At 44.2% G+C, this 22,054-nt stretch overlaps 1 protein-coding gene across 3 annotated transcripts in view; it reads right to left on the bottom strand.

The window, feature by feature from the left end:
- Window positions 1–3,644: 3,644 nt before the first annotated feature.
- The window catches only part of CYFIP1 (cytoplasmic FMR1 interacting protein 1), a 79,815-nt gene continuing 61,405 nt past the window's right edge, over window positions 3,645–22,054 (bottom strand). For all 3 annotated transcript variants that reach the window (XM_061377615.1, XM_061377614.1, XM_061377616.1), the window contains 7 exons: window positions 21,017–21,107; window positions 13,213–13,343; window positions 7,763–7,835; window positions 6,620–6,714; window positions 5,413–5,651; window positions 4,745–4,892; window positions 3,645–4,260 (listed from right to left, as the gene is read on the bottom strand). In XM_061377615.1, the coding sequence (XP_061233599.1) occupies window positions 4,096–4,260; window positions 4,745–4,892; window positions 5,413–5,651; window positions 6,620–6,714; window positions 7,763–7,835; window positions 13,213–13,343; window positions 21,017–21,107 (942 nt within the window). In that variant the 3' untranslated portion in view covers window positions 3,645–4,095. The remainder of the gene's footprint in view (window positions 4,261–4,744; window positions 4,893–5,412; window positions 5,652–6,619; window positions 6,715–7,762; window positions 7,836–13,212; window positions 13,344–21,016; window positions 21,108–22,054) is intronic.

Here is a 22,054-nt window from a genome sequence, read left to right as displayed (position 1 = left end):
TTGGTGGTAAAAAGTGTGGTGACCCTGGATCCTTTGTACTTGTGCCCTGACTGAATACTGACTCCTAACACACAAGAGCTGCAGTAACTACTCTTGTCCCACTTGTAGAAGAGGAAAGGAAAAACTACAACCAAGCAAGAATAATAGTTTGAAAATACTGCTTCACTACAGCTGGATTTACATCTTACCAAAGCACACCTTGCACCTGACCAAATCAGAAACTGGCTGCTGGCAGCAACAGGAAGGCAGGAGCTTCTGCTCTGCTTAGATGGGTGAGGCTACGGTTCCTCCTGACGGCTTATCCCCTCCAACCTCCTGCAACAACAGAAAAAAAGCTACTCCTTCTTCTGTAAAAGAGGTCTGCTTGTCACAAGGTCAGTTGGGTTGGAATGGACCCTGGAGATCATCTAGTTCCAATGCACCTGCCACGAGCAGAGATACCTTCCACTAGACTGGGTTGCTCCACTCGAAGCCCCATCCAGCCGGGCCTTGAACACTGCCAGGGATGGGGTAGCCACAGCTTCTTCAGACAAACCCTTTTAGTGTTTCACCACCTTCATAGTGAAGAACTTACATACATAATCTGAATCTCCCTTCTGTCAGCTCAAAGCCATTTGTGCTTGTCCTGTCACTGCATGCTGTTGTAAAAAGTCCCTCTCCTGCTTTCTCGTAGGCCTAAATTAGGTACTGGAAGTCTGCTAGAAGGTTGCCCCAAAGCCCTCTTCTTCAAGCTGAACAAGCCCAACTCTTCCCCCTCTGTCTGCTGCACTATGTAGCAATGGCTCTGTCGAGCTGCTCTGTCATTCTGATGTAATAGACTGAACTCAAAGTGCAGTTTTGTTTGCACAGCTACTGGCTGTGACATGTAAGTTTTTAAAAAGGTCCAAAAATTGGAATGTAATGTCCTTGCTTAAAAAAGGGGTGCGGCAGGTGTGTGGTAATGCAGGCTTGCAAAAGCAGAGAATAAAAACTGGTGATGATACAGTTTTTACAAGAACATTTCTACCATACAAATAATTTGGAACAGACCTAACAAGTTACTGCTGTAAATTGTCAGTTTAAGTGCTTACCTTTTAAGAGTATAATTTAAGATTATTACCACAGCAAAAAACCAGTTCCCACTGTGAAGCAAACTGTGCCACATTCCCTTGGTACATGTCGTATGTTCAGGAGGGATGAAGGTGTCAAAAAGGTTCTATTACATTCAGCTTGAAGAAGGGGCTTTTGAACTTTTACCTGATTTTAAGGAACTACACAGATGCTTACACAAAGAGCACAGTGATGGGAAAAAGTCTAATGGCCAAGGAGTCACTGAACTTCGGGCTGCCGCTTCTGATACCAAAGCACCAGCCTGGTCAAAGAGCAGGTTGCAATTTCATATGGTGGAGTCCGTCACTTTATGTTGTAAGAGGCGCTTTGGCCTCCAGCCCCACTCTTGATAAGAAATACTTGGAAATTAAAAACTGTAGCTTTGGGGCACATTGCTGCATTCTTCGTTTTAGGTAGAAGTTTTACCAGGTGAAGAGGGTTTAACTCCCATCAAAGTCTAATAATCCTGTTGGAAAAAAGAGTAACCTACCTTTGAAAAATGGGAAACAAACCTCTCAGGGCTAATATCTGAATTCTCTTAAATTAATACTAACAGGAAAAAAGTAATCATAAGTTATGTATGAATTCTAATAGTTTTAAGATGTTAGAGGCCAATTCTCTTACTGCTGAAAGTGAACCGGTAAACATTAGAACATGCTGTACTCACATTATGATTAGTTATTTGCAGCTAGTTTTTAAACAAAAGGTCTGGCGTGATTAACTATTTCTGCACCACAGTGGCAAGCCAAAGCCTCGGGTGTGTGAGACATCCGTAAGCCAGTGATGATATCAGCAAATTCAGAAAGTTGCTCATTGCCTTCACTGAGGCCTGAAGCATGTGGTTGACTACAAGTCTTCTAAGAACTACAAAAAATGTTTCTTGAAGACAGTTGGCTGTTAAGCATCTTGTAAAAGGAATCCTGCAACAAGCCGTTGTTACAAAGCACGACCATTTCCTGCTTCTGTCTCCCCTCCACAGGGCAGCCGTGTGTGCGCTAACCACAGCAAAGACCACTCCAGAACAGCAGCTCTCAAGCACCAACATCCTGGGTAAACCTGTGGTAGCAGAAGCTTGCTTTCAGATTGCTTGGCAAATCCATGTGCTCTGTTTGCTGAGGAATTTCAGTTTATTTTTTTCCTCAAAATCCCATTCCCTGCCACTGCAGTAACTGCGTGTTCCTCATCTCCCATATACTCTGTCACAGATGTGTTTCCACCCATTACTGGACTTCAGTCTTGCAGTGTCCTGGGTTTAGCAGTAGCAGTCATTTTTCTCCTTCTTGGTAGCTGGTGCAGTGCTGTGTTTTGATTTTCGGGCTGGGAACAGAGCTGATAAAAATGATGTTTTGGTTTGGCCAAGGACTTTGTGAGCCTCATGCTCTGCCAGGGAGGAGGGAAGCTGGGAGGAAGCAGAGACAGGACACCTGACCCAAACTGACCAAAGAGGTATTCCATACCACAGCACGTCATGCCCTGGAGGTAACTGGGAGTTAACCCGGAAGGGCTAGGGGGACTGCAGGGTTGGAGGAGGTATCGGTCGGTGCTTGGTCAGGTTGGGGGGGCAAGTTATCGGTCACCTGGTGCTGAGGTGTTGAATTCTCTTCCCTTGTTATTTCCTTTACTATTACTGGTGGTAGCAGTAGTGATTTGTGTTATCCCTTAGTTACTAAACTGTTCTTATCTCAACCCGTGGGAGTTGCATTCTTTTTGATTCTCCTCTCTGTCCCTCCGGGAGTAAGGGGAGGGCAAGAAGGGGGCGAGTGAGTGAAAAAGCTGTCTGGCTGGGCTTAAACCACGACATGCAGTCAAACATGTGAAAAGAGCTAAGCAAAGAGGTGCTCTAACCTAACCTTGAACTAGTAAGAATAAGAAAAATGAGTTCTCAAAGGTATGCATTCTTGGTTTAACAGTCAAGGTTAGAAACAACTGCAGAAATCCATCTCCTGCATAAAACTTATAATTACCTGTGTGTGCCTGTTCCAGCCATCTTAACTCACATCTGCTTTAGGCTGACCCTAACAACTGACCGAAAGGCTCCTGTGCTAGGACCCAGCAGTAATCAAGCAGGCTTCTAGCTGAAGTGGTTGTTTTAAAATCCAACTTTTGCAGCTGCAAATTTTTACAGTTTCACTGATGTGATATTTGCATAATATAGAAAGTGTAATTAAACGAACACTTCCTATAAGTAAATCACGATTAACATCCTTAGAGCTTATGTGCTGGGATAGATTACACCTGCTCACTGTAGCTATGATTCCTGTAAACAAGAATTACTCACCACTTGTAAATATGTGTTTTGGTACACAGGTACCTACCACCAACCAAAATATAAACTGAGTTTGAAGTCCTCATTAAGAAAAATCAAACAGTCGCCATTCTAACCAATCCAAATACTGCCTGTTAAAAAGATCAGAATACTATCAGGCAGTTAAATAACTGGGAAACAACCCCTTAATTAGCCTTCATTTCCAGCATGACTGATGTTGAGGAACAGCTTCGCAAAGAGGAAAAATAATCAACTGACAACAAAAATTATTCACAAAGCACCAGCGGAGTTTGTCCGTTGTTTCTTTTTAATAAAGGCTAATTAAGCAAGTAATGCTCCAATACAAACAATTAGGAATTGATCTCTAAAGATATTTTTCTACAGAACCCAGTTTCTTATCCTCCATTGCTGTTGTTTTGATACCTTCAAGGGAAAACAATGCCAGTCCAGCCTAAAATGGCCAACTCGGTACAGGAATGTGAAGAGATTGCAAAAATCTTTTAGTCACAGGTTTTTAATCAAAGTGTATAAAATTTTAGTCTAGAAAAATAAGTATGGATTGTATACAGTTACTGTGCTTGGAGACTGGAGGGGACAGTGCACCACTCAAATGGCACAGGCGTACTGAAAAATGCAGGCGAGAGATTTCCTTAGAACTCTTGGTGTGGGTTTTGTTTGTTGCTTTTTTTCCTCAGACTTTTAGCTTAAAGAGGTGCAAAAAGTGTCATTAGGTGGGAAGTCTAGTTGCTGGCAAGGGACTGATGAATAGGTGGCTGAAAGCAGCGCACGTGTTCCACGGGTGTGCTCTCTCCATCACCGGACTTTAGATACTTGTCCAAAATAGCAATTATTTCATCATTTAGAATCTGGAACTTGCGAATTCTCTCAACCATTTTCTTCAAAGGCTGTAAGAAAACAGACACATGGGAATTAACTTGGGAGATACAAAGCCTTAGCCACAAAAGCAGCAAGTGCTGTTACCTCACCTCTCTCAGCAATGTTCTGAAGGTCTCCATTCCACTGCTAATCCAGTGAAAAATCAAGGTGTGTTTTTGGTTTTGGCAGAGCTGCTTTTTGTACAAAAAAGGGCAATTTACAGCAGCCTTGCTGTAATCTAAATGCATGAGTTTGAGATGTAAAGGAGTAGGAAAATCCCATGTGTTCAGAATATCAGAATTCTCACCAACCAGTACTGAAGTCTTCAAACTTCAGTACTAATGCCTTAATCTTCTGTTCCCAAAATTCCCAGTGCCCTCATTGTCAGTGTTTCATTCTAAAAAGCGATTACTGCATTCTACTGGGATTTACATTGTATCCCAGTACAAACAGCTCAGATTAATTGCTGTCTTTATCACTACAGCCAACATAGAACAGACATTTTCAACTCACCACATTCTTTATAACCTCATCTTTGCCATCATGCTTTTGGACTTTCAACAGGTGATAGCAGAAATCCAGCACATCAAAGCGACGCTGCTGTCCCAGAAGCACAATGATCATACAGCCAGCCCAATGCAAGCCATCTCCAAAGCACTGCCTGGAACAGGAAACATCATGTAAACCATGTTTTACCTACACCTTCAGAAACATGTCATAGAATCATAGAATGATTAGGGTTCAAGCCCAGGTTGGACAGGGCTTTGAGCAACCAGGTCTAGTGGGAGGTGTCCTTGCCCATGGCAGCAGGGTTGGAACTGGATGATCTTTAAGGTCCCTTCCAAGCCTAACTGTTCTGGGATTCTGTGATTCTATATAAGCTCAGTGTCCGTAGTGGTATGACTACTATTGAAAGACACGTGCTAGGGCCTGTTTGCCGTAAGACCATTCATTATACACTGGCAATACTTAAACAGAGGGTTATTTTCATTAAGGACACAATAATATCTGTGTTCACGGGTGCTTAGGAGCCCCAGTGATGGCAGCACTTTCCCTTACTTCCGCACTAAGCTCTTGCAGACAGACAAAGGATTTCATTCTAGGCTCCCTAGCCAGTTCCAGGGAGGACAAGCAAAGCACTGTTGCCCACAGGTGAAGTGCTGGCAGCTGATGGTACGTACTCCACAGTGAACTCATGTGTTCCCACGGGGATGCAGTAGACGAACTGCATGGCGCTCCAGAGGCGATGGAATTCCACACACTCATCCACATGCATCACCCCATTGCTGGGCAGGGGCCCGCGCCAGATGGGATCATCCAGGAAGGAGCGGATCCTCGTGAGGATAACCTCAAACATGGACAGGCCACAGCAGAGGCGTTCTTTGGTCAGCAAGTCCCCTTCCCTTGCGATTGCTATTTGCTAAGGTGGAGAGAAAGAGAGTGCAAAATCCTAGTAAAAGCCACCTGACCACAAGACTATACTTAAAAGTCTTTGCAAGCAGACAGGATTTAAAGTGAGTAACACTAACTAATCCTGATCCTGGAGACTAGTACCAGGGAAGTTTAAAGAATTGCCTGAGAGGAGACAGAAAGCAAAACCAAAGAGCTGAGTGCTCTGCTGTTAGTATGCACAGTAGCTCCTGCCTGTGCTCTCCTGCTCATCATGGTTGCTGCTATTACGGATTGAAAAGCTCTTTAAAGAGCACAAACAGGCTCAGACAAAATCCACAGGAGGCAATGCCAGTGAGGGCTTGTCCCATCTTGTGCTGCTGCAGTGAGAGCTCTCTCCTATTACAGCAGCACCTACTGAACTGCAGCACCTATGATGACAAAAGCAGCCTGAAACTCTGTTTCTACTGTTCACATCTCAATTGCTTGTAAACTGCTACAGTTAGCAGGGAATTAATGTACCCCACACACCAAGAGAAAGGAAAATAGTGCTGAAGCTGCAAAGGCCATTCAAGAACATTCTCTTTGGTGACTGTTTCCAGGAGAGCTCAATTCAAATGGCAGCTCATTTTCCAAAAGTTTCTAATCTGGCTGAAAGAGGAATAAACTGGTTTAAAGATATATGCACACATGCACAAGAAAACTGCTTTTGGTGGAATTTGCACCAGGACCTCCCAGGCTGGCCCTTACGCAGAGCAGGGTATCAAGCAGTAACATACATAAAAATCAGCGTTTTTCCCATAACGTGTCACTTCCACCCCAGCCTCAAACGTTTTAAACTTCCGAGCTTCAACAACTTTACCAAAGCCATGGGTCTAAAAAATAATCCTGTTGTGTGAACAAGCTGGATGTGCAGGCTGAAGTCGACATGTGAAGGGACAGGGTTTCTAGTGCTCAGAAATGTGTTGAATTGCTTTTGACACAAATGAGAGAGATTACCTGGGGTGTGCCTAGTCTTTCAATGAGAGGAACCAAATGCAGTGGAGCGTATTTTGATTCCAGTCTCTTCATTTTAGCATCAAGTCTTTCACCCTCTGAAAAATAAAATAAATAAGCACCGATAAATTCCAATTAAGCAAGAAAATTCTTATTTTCATGCAGTCTTTATTCAGTGCAGAAGAAAGCAGGTATGTTAATTTTACAGGTAATTTCAGTTCTTAAAAGCTGGTTAATCTTCAGTGTGCTTTTAGAAAAATAGTTCTTTATACTTCAGAAAGTTGCATTGCATGTGCAAACAGAAGGAAGGATTAACTAAATTCAAGAAAGAATATAAGGCTCTATCATGCTGCTGCTGCTAATATATTTGACTCCCACTCATCCTAATCCAACTAAATTGTCCTTATCACACATAAAATGCTTTATGACTCTAGAAGGTGGGGTACAACAGGGGTGGAATCTTGTGTATAGCAAGGCTTACAAAAAAGCACTTAGCATCCCCTTATCACTGGCAAGTAGGAAATATTCTCTGGCAAATGGGAAAATACTATTTACAATGGCCTGGTTCATCTTATGCAGAGATGCAAATAGCTACAGTGAGCCTGGAAATATTCTCAAAGATTTTTAGCTGATGGGATTTCTCCAAGTAGAACTAATCTGCTGCTCCAGCAGTGGGAAACAGAGAGGGAAGGAGGCAGAGCTCACTTTCTGACAGTGAAGGATGAGGAAAAGAGGTACTAAAGGAAGCAATCCTGCAAACATTCACTACTGCATGTCCAGTTTAGTAAAAATGCATGTGAAAAGTCTACTGGAACCAGGGAGCACTTGCATTTATTTACTTACTTGCTGATAGACTTCCTATACCCTGTATGATCAAGCCATAGTCTGACAGAAGGGTGATATCACCCTGGGTACCCATTCCACTTCTCCCTGTTACAGCATTCCTCCTCTTCCTCTTGTAATTTGCACTGAGACTTGCTAAGAGGCAGGTATTTTTCAGCCAGGCAAACAGGCCTGAATGTGTTTCCTCTGTTCTGCAATTAACAGTGCTGTTATAAAAGATGGCTGTGGACGCTCACAGAAACCACAGCGGGCAAGAAAAGTGGAAAGCATTACCCAAGGAAGGTGTTTTCACTTAGCCAATACCTTTGACATGAACTCTGGGCAGTATATTTTGGAATGGCGCCGCGTGCAATAGGTCACACACTTCCTCTAGAGACTGGAACAAAAAAAGAAACGAGAGACATTTAGGACCAAAGATTCCCCAAACCACACCAGATTCCCTGAACGGGCTTCCAAAACATACTGACACCACCAAAGGAACACCAGAGGGCAGCCAGCCTCTATCACCATCGCACAGAGCTGCGCCAGTCCTCACTCTCCTCACAGGCTCACTCCCAAAGACAATTGGATTTCACCCGGTTGCCCTGGATTCCCAAACAGACTCCAGCAGCTCACCTCCCACCCTCAGCTGGCAGTTTGTAAAGGACAGGGTATTTATTAAAAAGACTAAAGCAGAATGAGTAATTTTGGTGTGAAAGCAGCAGACGGCTCCTGCGCAGACTAGCTGAGAGGAGAAGGAGATGACTCACTGCTTGGTTATTTTTACCAGTGCTATTCCCACAACCTGTTATCATGGTGGGAGCATCTCCCCACCAGGCGGGCTGAGACACACATAGCAGCAGTGAACCACCTCTCACAGAAGTATTGTACATACAGCTTTAGCGATGGGGAAAGGGAGACAGACATCTCCTGGTCCTTGGCTGCTGTATGTATGTGCAGAGAAAATGCAGAGATGACCAGAAGCATGTGCATGACTTTGCTGAGCCCCTCTCCTCATTTTTGGAGCCCAGGTCCTGCTTGTTTGTAATCCCTCAGCGCCAGTATTGCAAGAAATGTTCATAAACCATAACCTTGGCAAGGCCTGGCTACCAGAGCTCGTGTGCCTTTCCAAGGTCTAATTCCTTGATGTCAACACCATGGAAATGGATGTACAAGGCAGTCAAGACCCACCCACTCCAGACCTACATTTTGCACTGGAGTGAAGTCTACTTTAATTATGATGGATGACCACAATGGAAAAATACTTAAACACGTAACAGGACATTGAGACACCACTGAAGGCAAAACCAAGAGGAGGTGCAGCAAAAGTATCACCAAGGCGGCCCTCCCAAAGAAGGTACCTCCAGTGCTGGTGTCACTTTGGTACATCCTCAGGCAATCCTAGGAGGTAGTGAGGGCCTTCACCTGCCTGTCCTTTCACCGCTTACCCTCTTAGCCTGAATCCAAAGTAATCCATTTTCTCATTTAGTTTCAGATATTCCATCACTGATTACAGGTTTGGTGCTTCTCACCCAGCCGTCCAATTACTCTCCACCATGAGGGGGGAGTCCTCTTAACATCATGATGAGGTCTCTGAGGAACAGCATGTCTCCATTACCTTATCTAACATCAACAGCTTTAGTACACCCTGGAGAAGGAGTCTTACATGAGGGTTTATTTCTGTACAACCACAGGCCCCCAGCCAGCTTGCTTAGGAAATGACGTAGCTGGTTTGCAGTCAGCAAAGATCTTTACATGATGGGCAGCCAAGCCTCAGCAGCACTGTGTGCTTGAACTGCGTGGGCAGAGCATCCCGTATGCACAGGCAGGAAAAGACTCCCCACCCAGTTCTCAAAGGCACAACATGGGTAAAGAAAGGGAAGCCCCATCTTTCCTTCTGTAAGCACCCAAAAGCACGAAGACAAACATCTGGCCATTTTGTTTGAACAGATAGTAATAATGTGGAAGAAGAATGGGAAAACTAGGGGTAGGAATAAAGAGCAATTACAGCACCATGTCCTCAGCAGCAGGCAGCTTTGCATGCTGTAAGGTAGAGTTTAGGCATATAGGAAGATACTGGGCACATTTCACAACTTTGTTCAAACTAGGACAGATTAATGTCTGGCAGAGCCACTGTCACCCTTGCAAGCATCAAGAAGGATGTCCACATTAACTTTTTGATGTTGCCAGATGACAACAGGAATAACAAGCATACAACAATGCAACTCACTGACATAAAGAGAGTAGCCACCCTGTGACTGACTGCATGAATGCTATATGTGATCATAATATATGATGAAGGTCTTAACATAGAAACATAAAATAGTTATGGTTGGAAAGGACCTTAACACAATCTAGTTCCAACCCACCTGCCATGGGCAGGGGCACATCGCACTAAACCATGTCACCCAAGGCTCCATCCAGACTGCCTTGAACCCTGCCAGGGATGGAGCATTCACAACCTCCCTGGGCAACCTGTTCCAGTGCCTCACCACCTTCACAGTAAACAACCTCTTCCTTACATGTAACCTAAATTTCCCCTGTTTTAAGTTTAAAACCATTACCCCTTGTCCTGTTGCTAGAGTCCGTAATGAAGAGTCCCTCTCCAGCATCCTTGTAGGCCCCCTTCAGATACTGGAAGGCTGCTATGAGGTCTCCATGCAGCCTTCCAGGCTGAACAGCCTAAACTTTCTCAGCCAATCTTCATACGGGAGGTGCTCCAGTCCCCTGATCATTCTCGTGGCCCTCCTCTGGACTTGTTCCAACAGTTCCATGTCCTTTTTATGTGGAGTAGAAGGGCAGGATCATATCCTTCGACCTGCTGGTCACACTCCTTTTGATGCAGCCCAGGGTACGGTTGGCTTTCTGGGCTGCGAGCACATGCTGAAGCCAGCTCATGTTCATTTTTTCAGCAAACAGCTTCCCCAAGTCCTTCTCCACAGGGCTGCTCTGAATCTCTTCTCTGCCCAACCTGTAGCTGTGCCTGGGATTGCTCTGAGCCACGTGTAGGACCTTGCACTTGACTTGGTTAAACTTCATGAGGTTGGCATCAGCCCACCTCACAAGCGTGTCAAGGTCCCTCTGGATGGCATTCCTTCCCTCCAGCGTATCAACCGTACCACACAGCTTGGTGTCATCGGCAAACTTGCTGAGGGCGCACTCAATCCCACTGTCCATGTCAGCGACGAAGATGTTGAACAAGACCGGTCCCAACACCGATCCCTGAGGGACACCACTCGTTCCTGGTCTCAAGCCGGACATTGAGCCATTGACCACAGCTCTTTTGTGTGCGGCCATCCAGCCAGTTCTTTATCCACCGAGTGGTCCATCTATCGAATTTATGTCTCTTCAATTTAGAGACAAAGATGTCGTGTGGGACAGTGTCGAACGCTTTACACAAGTCCAGGTAGATGACATCACCTGCTCTACCACTGTCCATCAGTTCTGTAGCCCCATCATAGAAGGCCACCAAATTGGTCAGGCAGGATTTCCCCTTAGTGAAGCCATGCTGGCTGTCACCAAGCACCTTGTTGTTTTTCATGTGCCTTAGCGTGCCTTCCAGGAGAATCTGCTCCAAGATCTTGCCAGGAATAGTGATGAGACTGACTGGTCTGTAGTTCCCTGGCTCATCCATGTTCCCCTTTTTGAAAATGAGGGTTTTATTACTCTCTTTCCAGTTGTCAGGAACTTCACCTGACTACCATGATTTTTCAAATATGATGGACAGTGGCTTAGCAATTTCATTCACCAGCTCCTTCAGGACCTGCGGATGGATTTCATCAGGTTCATGGACTTGTGCACATTCAGGCTCTTAAGATGGTCTTGAACCAGATCCTCCCCTACAGTGGGCCTAAAATCTTCATTCTCACAGTCCCTGCATCTGACTCTCAAGACAGTGAGACAGCTGGTGTGGTCAGAGCATTTGCCAGTGAAGACTGCGGCAAAGAATTCATTCAGAACCTCAGCCTTCTCCAAATCCAGGGTAGCCAGTTCTCCCGATAGCTTCCAGAGAGGGCCCACATTATCCCTAATACGTCTTTTGCTTGCTACATACCTATGGAAGCCCTTCCTGTTATTTTTCATGTCTCTTGCCAGATTTAATTCTAACTGGGCCTTAGCTTTGCTGACCTGGTCCCTAGCTTCCTGGACAACATCCCTGTATTCTTTCCAGACGGCCTGTCCTTGCTTCCATCTTTTATAAGCCTATTTTTTTCCTTCAAAGTTTCCTCAGCAACTCCTTATCCGTCCAAGGAGGTCTCCTGGCCCTCCTGCTGCACTTCCTTCTAGCTGGGATAAAACACTCCTGAGCTTGTAGCAGGGGATCCTTGAATATCAACCAGCAGTCTTGGGCCCCCCTGCCCTCTAGGGCTATATCCCATGGAACCTTACTAAGCAGGTTCCTGAAGAGGCCCAAGCCTGCTCTCTTGAAGTCCAGGGCAGTGACCTTGCTGCACGCTCTTCTCACTCATGACCATCTCATGATCGCTGCAACCAAGGCTGCCCTGGAGCATTACATTTCCAACCGGGCCCTCGCAGTTGGTGAGCACGAGGTCAAGCATGGCACCTCTGCTTGTCGGCTCCTCTATTACTTGCAGGAGGAAGTTGTCTTCCACACAATCGAGGAACCTCCTGGATTGCTTGTGCTGGGGCATACCGTCCCATTCCTCCAACAGTTACCAGGATGGCTGAAGTCTCCCATGAGGTCAAGGGCCTGCAAGTGTGAGGCTGCTCCTGTCTATAGAGCGCTTCACCCACAGAGTCTTCCTGATCAGGCAGCTTGTAACAGATCCCCACAGTAATGTCTTCCATCACTGTTCTCCCTTTGACCCTGACCCACAAACTGTTGATTGATCACGTTGATGGCTTTGTTACTAGCTCCCAGCTTCCTGGATTACTGCCCTCCTCCTTTTCCGTATGCTCTACAATAGACCAATGAATGCTTGAGGCCCCTGCACAGTTCGGGCCTGGAGCAAGCAGCCCAGCTCCCTCTCAGCTCCCCTGACACCTTTCAGCTGCTGACAGCGTCCCGCAGCTCAGCCCCTGCTGCAGGAGGGCCCTCACCAGGGCGCACTGAGCGCAGCCCTGCCCATTGTGCACCCTCCCCTCACCAGCCCAGTGCAGGCACTCTCTACACCCCGAGCTCTGCGCTGCAGCCTCCCCTCTCATCGGCTCTGTCTGGTGCCGACGCTGCCACCTCCGGGGCAGCCAGAGCAGAGCTCCCAGACCGGGCCCTGGCCCTCAGGTGAGCGCTCCCCACCCCGCCCGCTGCCCGCCCGCTGCCGACGGCAACTGCGACGGCACCCGCTGCTCCCGCGCCCCCCGGGGCGGGCTTTCCCCGCTCAGGGCGGGGCCGCCCCTCCTGGCACCGCCCCCTGTGAGTCCCTGCTCGCCTCAGCGGAGCTGCCGGATCCCGGGCAAGGCCCGGCGGGGGCTGGAGGCTCCCTCGGTGGCTCTCGCCGCTTCGGGACGCGGGGTTTCCCTGCCCTCCGTGCTTGAAGACTCTGGAGATAACCCACCTCGGGAAATGACCCTCAGGTACCATACAAGAGGCAATGTCTCTCACCCAGAAAAGTCAGGCATCATGGCTGTCACACAGACATGAAAGCCCCTGCATTTCTCACTGTGAGAGATCAGAGCAGGGAACTTTTTCTACCCATCGGCCTGTCAGCAATACAAACTTGCAGATTTCAGTCTTGTTATTTATGATGTTAATAACAAAAATCTGAGAGTAAATTTTGAGAGATGGGTTTTAAATCAGCACAGCAGGCACCTACCAGACTCTGTTCAATGAGGAGGCAAAACAGGACAGCGTTTCCCACTTCCCGCAAATTCTGGAAGCACACAGTCTTCAGTTCTGCATATTCAACTATGTCCTTCAACTGATGGTGAAAAAACTCCAAGATACCTGAAATCAAAAGAGAAGCATAAGAATTCCATCTCAGGAGCCAACATGAAATCTATTGATGATCACATGGGCATGCCTGTTACCGAGGGAAGGCAGACAAAAGATTCTGGCCATGTGGCTCAGAGTCATACCAATCAGTACTAATATTTTGGTCTACCTCCAAAGCACTCCAATTTTCTGAACAATTTGCCTATTTAAAGGTTGCAGTAAAAATGCATACATATACTGTATACATATACTACTGTATCAGAGCCCAACTAACTGACAGTGTGGGTTTAGAGTGCTCTCTCCATGTATCGGCACATGAGATTTCTTTATCTCCAGGCGTGCAGCCTAGAGGAAACTGAAAGAAGCAGTATTTAAATGCATTAAAAATCAGAGGTCATGAAGTGTTAAAGCCAACAGTGTGCTTACTAAGTGGGTAAATCATGCAAAATGGAGTGCCTGGCTTCTCACTCCTGGAAAAGGAAGCCACTATGAGACGTAGATTGCAGGGCTCTCGTCTGCTATTAGTCCTGTGCCAGCCTCTGTCCCCCAGCATGCTGCACCACCCAACATGTTAAAGTCACAGCTGTTATTTACAAGGATGACAGAGCCAGCAAGGAGCAGAGCACTGAAGACAGAGGGAACAGGGCTGGTGTCAGGCTATAACGCCGACAGTGCCACAAATGGCCAGAGGTGACCTGCAGCCTCACAAAACTGTTAAATACAGATATCACAATTCAAGCTCTACTGGCAAGGGTATACAGATCCTGCTGACAAGCACAGCCGGAACACTGTTCCTGTCAAAGTTTTACCAAAAGCTGTTAAAAAACTGCTAAAATTATGATTTTCAAAACCACATAATTTACATAAACATGTCTTTTTCAAACTCCTCCCAGACGACGGTGGCATGTAACATGTTGGTGAATTTCCAGCTCCTTTACCCAGCCCCAGAAAGACTGTTCAGTCCCTTGGTAAGAGACAAGCTCAGGAAACCCCAGGCTTGGCAGCTGCTATGAAGACCTGATCTGGTTAGCACTGCAGAGGTTAAAGCAATGTGCAGGACAGGTGAGGAAGAGCAGAGAACTACAGTAGGTCAGGAACTCAGAACTACAGGAAGCTCTGGCTTCCTACAAGTTATTTTTTATCAGCATTTTTCCATCTGGCTGCACAAGCCTGGCCCTTTTAGAAAGCCACCCTAAACCTTGACTGATGTCAGAAGAAAATACATTACGCAAAGCTTTTGAATTGTGTGCTACATATGGCAGCTCATTTCCACTACACTGAATTAAGTCAGATGGTTAAATCTCCACCCAACCACATCTAAAGCGATTAGAGGAGACAACAAGAGAGCACAGATGCCCCCCACCACCTTCCCATTTGTTCCTTGGACTTAACTGATGAATACTTCCCATGCAGGAGATTAGACTTCGGTATTTAGCCAGCAAGGTGACAGCTGAGAGGGAAATGCACAAGCATAAAATACAGCCTGGGGCATGTAAATTCCAAGGAAATCCCTCAGATTCAGCAGAGGAATTTGAAAACTTACAGGAAAGGAGGGAACTGCGTAGCTAACCCACACATTTCTACAGAAAGCTTCACATCATTAAAATTAGTAACACGAAACAACAGTAAAGTGCATGGTGAGGGGGTGCAGGGCTGGCTCTGTTACAACTCAATGAACTGCTGGTCAATAGAAAATTTACAGTCAATGAGTGTTCCCACATGCATTCAGTGGAGAGAAATTTCAGACCTAACTTTAGTAGTTTAGCAACTCAATAAGAAAACAGAACTGACAAACCGATGAAGAAAGGTCAGGTGTAGTCAGTGCTTGCTGAGCTTGATTTATTCAAAGGAAACACATTTAAATCTAGCTAAAATGCAAACAAGTCATGCCAGCACATCACCAACTCCCTACATAATGCAACAGCTCTGGAAAACACTGTTGGTGCCCATCCAACGCTGTATTACAAAGGCCAATTGCAATTCCCAATTGCAATTGCAAGGTATTTGAGCAGCAGTGAGCACTACTGCTTGTCGTTTGAACACACCTGCCCACTGTGGCAATGGGATGCTGCAGTGCTAAATACTAGGATTCCTATTTTAAAGATGAGGTTGAAAAGGCAGATTGATATGGCAGAAATTTTTTCACAAAAAGAAAAATTGATGCTAGGAAAAAATAGAAGTGAGGGAATTGAAGCAAGCTTTACCGCAAGCCTACATGTGTTTTACTTACACACCCTAGTATTTCCTTTGTGTTTTTCTCTGTTGATGAAAGGGCTTCCAAGCCTAACAGAAAAGGATCAACTGCTAAAAGTCAAGTCAAACACTTTCCTCATACCAAGACCTTCTGGAAACAAAAGTCCATTGTGTTATCCTGGCCTTAGGTCTGTGCCATAGAGAATATCAAACTAGAGTATCTTATCAATGCTTCTGTTCTTAGTATCCATGGTGTGTACACGAAGACTGATGATGAACCAACAGAAGAGCCGGAACACTCCCCATAAGACAGTGAGGAACTGTAGACTTCTTCACATAGTCACATGGAGAAAAAGCACACTCTGAGCAAGTAGGATATTGGCAGTAAGGACAGACATGGAGATCTTTTTCCCTTTAGCTTTTATGGTGAGTGGGGAACAACTTGGTGAGAAATAGAAGCTGAGCAGCGCATCAAGAACGATTTTGCTACTGCAACATGGAAACAGCTATCAGTCATGACAGGGATGGAAAAGGGGGGGGTATGGGATGGGGTGTCAAACTCCCTTCAAACTTGTGAATTTTATGGGGAATATGAGAAAACAGATTGATGTCCGGAAAGATGACAAAATTTTATCCATGTTACATGGGCAGTGAAATCCTGAGAATAACCCATGCCATCTACAGCAAATATAAAGGAGAAGGATAGCACAGAGAAAAACCAGAAGCAACACAGAGGACTGTGTCCAACAATATGAAACTCATACTGAAGGTGCAACTGAAGCCAAAGCAAGACAGTAAGTCCCCCCAAAAGCGGCAGGATAACCAAAGTCTGAAAGGCTGAAGGTTCATACCATAAAACTTACGTATTGTCTTTTTACAGCCACTCCAGGTGACTGAATTCCTCTCAAACTCCTTAACAAAGATTCTTATTTCTTCACCCAAAGCCCCAGTCTCCATATACAAATATATAAATACACTCACCCACACTTGTGCATCCATCAACAAATCTGTCACTATTTTGAAAATCTGACACCCAGTATTTAGCATGTAGTTGTTCCACTTGCCCTTAGATGAAGGGTTCGATTTACTGGCAAAACAGATGGAAGTTTACAGAGCAACAGAGGCTATTTCTGATGAACAGAAATTACACCAAAAGCATGATCTGCTACCCAATGGAGTCCTGTGGCAGAAATACATCATCATGTTTTCGTTAATATATGAACAATGTCATTCCTGATTGCACTTCCAAAATAACAACAATTTTTATGAAAGACTACCCATGCATACTGAAGCCCTGGAAAAAGAACAAGTGTCTTAGGAATGTTAGTTTTACTGGATGCAGACTTCCTCCTTCCCCTAATTTTATTTGTGGGTACAATCCATAAGTTAATAAATTAGTTCTATATACACATCATTTTGCAATGGAAATGAATCAAGGTTTTTTACTCCTCTGCAAGAAAGCAATTTTAATTAAACCCTCTATTCCTGCAGATGGGAGGACATTAGATGTCATATTAATTGATCTTATAATATTGTTTCTGATTTACACAGATCTCAACAGAAGCAAAGGCTGCTGATACAAGATAGATCCAGTAAAGCATAGATTAGTAAAGGATTAGGTTCCATCTTTGCTTCCAAAATCCTATCTTAAAAGGACTCAAACAGCAGTGCCAAGTTTCAGCTGTGCAGTCTGTACACTAATGAATCCTGGAAGTCAGACCAAATTAACATATGCAGTGCAAAATTGCTTGGATTGCTTCACTTCAGTCACCTTTCATTTTTCTATAAAACAGCCTCAAGTCACACCTACAACTCCAATCAAGCACATTCCAGAGCTTGCAGCAATTCTGGTACCTAAAAGATCAGGACAAAAAATAGCTATTTATTCTAGAACCGAATTGCTGACTAATAGCAAACAGAATCTTGAAGAGAATTCTTGGTCTTTTAACCCTAATAATTTGGGGGTTTTTTTCTGCAGAGTACCAACTTGACTACTGTCAAGTAAAATCTGCTTATCTGCAATACCAAAACTGGGTGCTATAATGATCTTTAGTTTATGTTCACTTCCATACAGACCTTCACATGCTAGCTACAAATACTTCTTTGGCTCTCCAATCAATGGACAGGTTCCAGAAAATTCCCTTCGCGTTCTTCCCTATGAGGACTCAAGCCATCGTGCCCCCACCAAGAAATTAACTTACTCTCCTAATTGTCCAAATTTGATCAAAACCCTGGGACAACAGGAAGCATTACTAGCTCTTCCTGTAAAACTATGATGATTCTCCTGCAGCTTCTAGCTACTACCACCCTCCAAGATGCTTCCCAGCCTAGGCTAGCTCCAGTTCCTATTAGGCTCTGCCCTGAAATATAGCAGAAAAAGGAGGGTGGAAGACTGTTTTTTGCCAGGTTATCATGCTGAAGCAGCTTAAATGTTCAACACAATCAGCCCACAGAGAGATAGGAACACAGCAGCCGACAGCATGAGGCACTGGGAGGCTTCCCCAAACTGCTGTGAGAAGACATGGGATTTGAAGAGATCATGGCCTGGTGTAGTAAGGGTTTTGCCCTGCACCAGCTTTTGGCGTTTTGTTTCTTTTTTTTTCTTATATATATATGTATATATATATATATATATATATTTTTTTTTTTTAGGAAGAATCATGGGAATGCTATACTTAGGAAAAATACACAATAAGGCTACTTTCTCACCAAGTTTGTATCTTACTAATAAGCTCATTGAGTTTTTTCCAAAACTTTCTTTTGGAGGCTTGATATAGCAGTGACAAAAGTCTAAGCTTCATCTCATAACAGAGCTGACAAACTCCTTTTCTCATTCTGTCCAACACTTCAAAGTGGCAGGACATGAAATACTCATTTACCCAAAGCAGGAATGCCATATTCAAATACTTGAGAAGTAGCAGAAGAAAATGTTCCCTACAAGATGAAATTTCAAGTTGAAGCTATGAGAGGCCAATATTCCTTTAAAAGGTCCCTTTAAGAATCCTATGCTTAATGTATTTTTAGACAAATATTTTTATGACTACCAGATGAGCAAGTTCCCCACTGCTTTAGACTGTTCCTATGGAAACAAACCCATTGGCAAGCAGGAGTCCTGAACGACTCTGATGCCACTGTCTGTAGCCTGCTCCTTTTAGCTGGAATAAATCACCGTTTAGAAATCCGCAAGTCTAGAGGACGGACTGTGTAGGGCTTAAGGAATTGCAATCAAGAGAGTCCAAACAAAGCTCTCCAAATGAAAAGTCTGAATTGGATGGAGTAGCTAGAGGCTTACTTAGTGAGCAAACTTTAATTGCTTTGCATGTGGAGATGGACTCAGGAAACTAATTCTGAATTGATAAATACATGTTACGTCAAGACAGATGAGAATCTACACATTTAGGCTGTAGATTGAAATCACAGTTTTGCTCTGTATGTGTAGGTAGTGCCAGTCCAGGAAGTGTGATTAAATGATTTGTTATGAAAGAATAGAAGCATAGCACTCAGACTTGCTACTACAACTACTAACTTCTGCAGGAAGATTTAGGAGGCAGAGGAGAGAACAGACAACAGTTGACATGTATTAGTTTGCATTTTCTGTGGTGAACCAAGTAAACAAGGTGTATCAAAGACTGCTAAAGAGGAGAATTTAATGTGGGAAGAAGAGGGCAGTGATTAAATCAAGCATGTCTTCAGCCTGCCCTTCTGCAATCTGGCAGTTCCTCTCAAGATGCCAGATGAGGGCTAAAATCTACAGCACGTCCCTATCACAGAAAACATTTTCCATTGCCAGTCAGAGCTGCTCCAAGAACAGACAGCTCCATGATGAGGAGGCGTCAGAGAGCACAACATGATTCCTCAGTGATGTGAGAGGGATGGACACGCCCTGAGCTTCCACATGCCCCTTCTGTCTAGTGTCTTTGAAAGGAAAGGGAGAGGTGGCATGGCAGTACAATAAAGGCTATCTCTGCTATTTCTAGGATGAGATTCTGGGAAGTATCCACTGTTAGAAATAGTTAAGAACAGGAAAAATACACATCAGGGCAAAACCTGACGGGAACAGGGGCAGTGAAGGAGAAGAAGAGCAGGTGGAGTTTTGAGATATAGACTGATTCTAGTCGCTATGATCTTCCATCATAAAGCCAAGAGTTACTCTGATCTCTCGGTACAGTAGACCTCTAAACATACAGAATTTATTTTGTGGGAGTAAATATGAAGTCAAAGCAGTTTGTGATCTCTACAAAATAGGAAAGTGGTAAAGAATTTCAAAATGGTTTAATTGATTCTGTGAAGGTCACCATTGCACAAGTTTTGCCTTTCCTATAGGACGGATTGCCTTGTAACCTCAAGAGAAAGTTCCAGCATAAGTTCCTGGGCATCTCCTGCTATTTTTTCCTTAAAGGTGAGGATTTCTGGCAAGAGACTATGAGCTTCCCAATGTCACCTGTAGCATCAAGACCCTGGTGATGCGTAATCTATATTTGAGAACACCTACTGCTTTTGTGGTCAGACCTTAGCGAGTGGCTAAAAACCTCAGATAGAGTATTTTTATACTGCTAAGTACAATGATTCATCCATTTCTATGCTCCAGGGAAAAAAAAAACAGGAAGGAAACACTTAGTAAGTCCTTGATGTCGTTTAATATTGGTAATGAGCGTCAAGCAAGCTGTGGGAAGAATAAAAAAAAACAACCTCATTCCAGTTGGAGTGGCATTTAATAAACCTAAGCAACTCTGGAAAAATAAAGATATACTCAGGAGGTGGGTGGCACATGGAGGGATTAATTTGTGTTAATTAGAAGTTGTGGAGGAGGAATATTTTGAAGGGGGAAGCAGTTTCAGAATTTCGGTGAACAATGTGATAAATACTAATTAGCCAATTATTTCTGCGTAGTGGCAAGCAGCTGTCAAAGTGATTTCTTCTTCTGCAACTGTCACACCTCCTGTTAAGTGGCTAAGATGCACCCCACACAAGCCTCAGACATGACTATTCTGGCAGGACCAGTTTGCCTCTCAGCAGTATCACTCCCTTTATGTTACATTTGATAAGGGCAAAAGAAGAGGGAACAGTGGCTTTTCCACAGAAGCAGGGTTATCTAAATAAGACATTTAAACAGACAAGCGTGAGAGGCTAACTCGCAGAGGGAAAAGCCCAGTGTGCTTATGAGAAAGACCAGAAGTAGAAATGATTGTGAACCCCCCAGCTCAAGATCAATTATGTTGTGAGGCTATTGATATACAGATTGTCCTCTTCTTGCTCCAAGCAGAGAAGTCTTAAAACTTAACGAAGTACTTTCAAAAAGCATTCACTGATTCTTATATGGAAAAAACCCCAAACCAAACAACAACAATAAAAAACCCCAACAAACCCAGACTGGGTTCTGGTTAACAAGAAAGAGAAAGAGTGAGGGAAAGACAGAGGTACACATGATCCAGAAGACGGTGATTAGTATAATCTTATTAAGGCTGCTATGGTAACACCAAACATGAACTAACCTGGAGAACCATACTCATGTCTTGGTAACCTACAGATCTTAGGCATCACTTCCATTAGGGTCTTGACATACTGAAGAATCGTCCCTTGTAACTAAGAGAAAACAGAAGTGTGTAAATATGTCACTGTTATTGAACTAAGACACTCTGCAACAATTTCATTCAAACTACACATGAATTAAGCAAGCTCTAAAAATCTTGCATTTAATTCTGTCAATCATTAATTTATTTTTTTTCAAACAAATAAAGTTTCACATGGCATTAGCCACCTTTTGCTACAGGAAGAGCGGCACAAGAGCTAAGGTTAAGAAGGTAAAAAAAGAGGAAATGATGTTTTCTCTTGCAGATTGTGGCTATTATCCAAACAACTTTTAGAGTCTGGGTTAAAAAGTTGCATTTGAACCCTTTTGACAGCAATAAGAGAAAACCCCTTAGCATTAAGTGTGTCTGTAACAGCTCAAACTGGCTATTCCAGACATACCAGTTAAGACACAGTCCCAGCCTACAAGCAGGCTGCTGTCCTCCCATTAGACACCTGTTTCACATCTGTTTCTCTACATCTGAGCATCTGCAACAGGCATCAGCAGGATACCTCCCCCCAGGCCTTTTAACCTCCTTTATAAATGCCAAGCATTCACTGCTTCCTTTAATGAACTGAGAAAATTTACCACCTAAATAAATAACACCCCCCCAACAAACCATTAAAAATATCCATGTTTTCCTATTTGAAGTTTAAACCACAGCATCCCTTCAAGCAGGCTCCAGCTTTTCTAGAACATCAAAAACATTGTGGGAATTACTGTAAACAAACTGCCAAACGTGTCAAGTGTGTGAAGTAAGATTATGAATGCCACAGCTGTCCCCTGGTACAGCTAGATTATTTTGGCAGCATGCTCCTTACAGACAACAGGGACAGGGAGGAAAAAACTATTTATTTGACTTAAACTTTACTGCAATACATTATGACTAAATACACAGATACTAATAATATAGTGAAGCGGCAGGCTCTCAACCTTTTCGTTACAGAAAAGGCCCCTTCCA

The sequence above is a fragment of the Neopsephotus bourkii genome, unplaced genomic scaffold (genome assembly GCF_033783945.1).
Source record: "Neopsephotus bourkii isolate Nb327-2 ecotype Australia unplaced genomic scaffold, CSIRO-AGI_Nbou_v1 NB_1760, whole genome shotgun sequence".
Taxonomy (NCBI): Eukaryota; Metazoa; Chordata; class Aves; order Psittaciformes; family Psittacidae; genus Neopsephotus; species Neopsephotus bourkii.
This window is presented reverse-complemented; position numbering and strand designations above follow the sequence as displayed.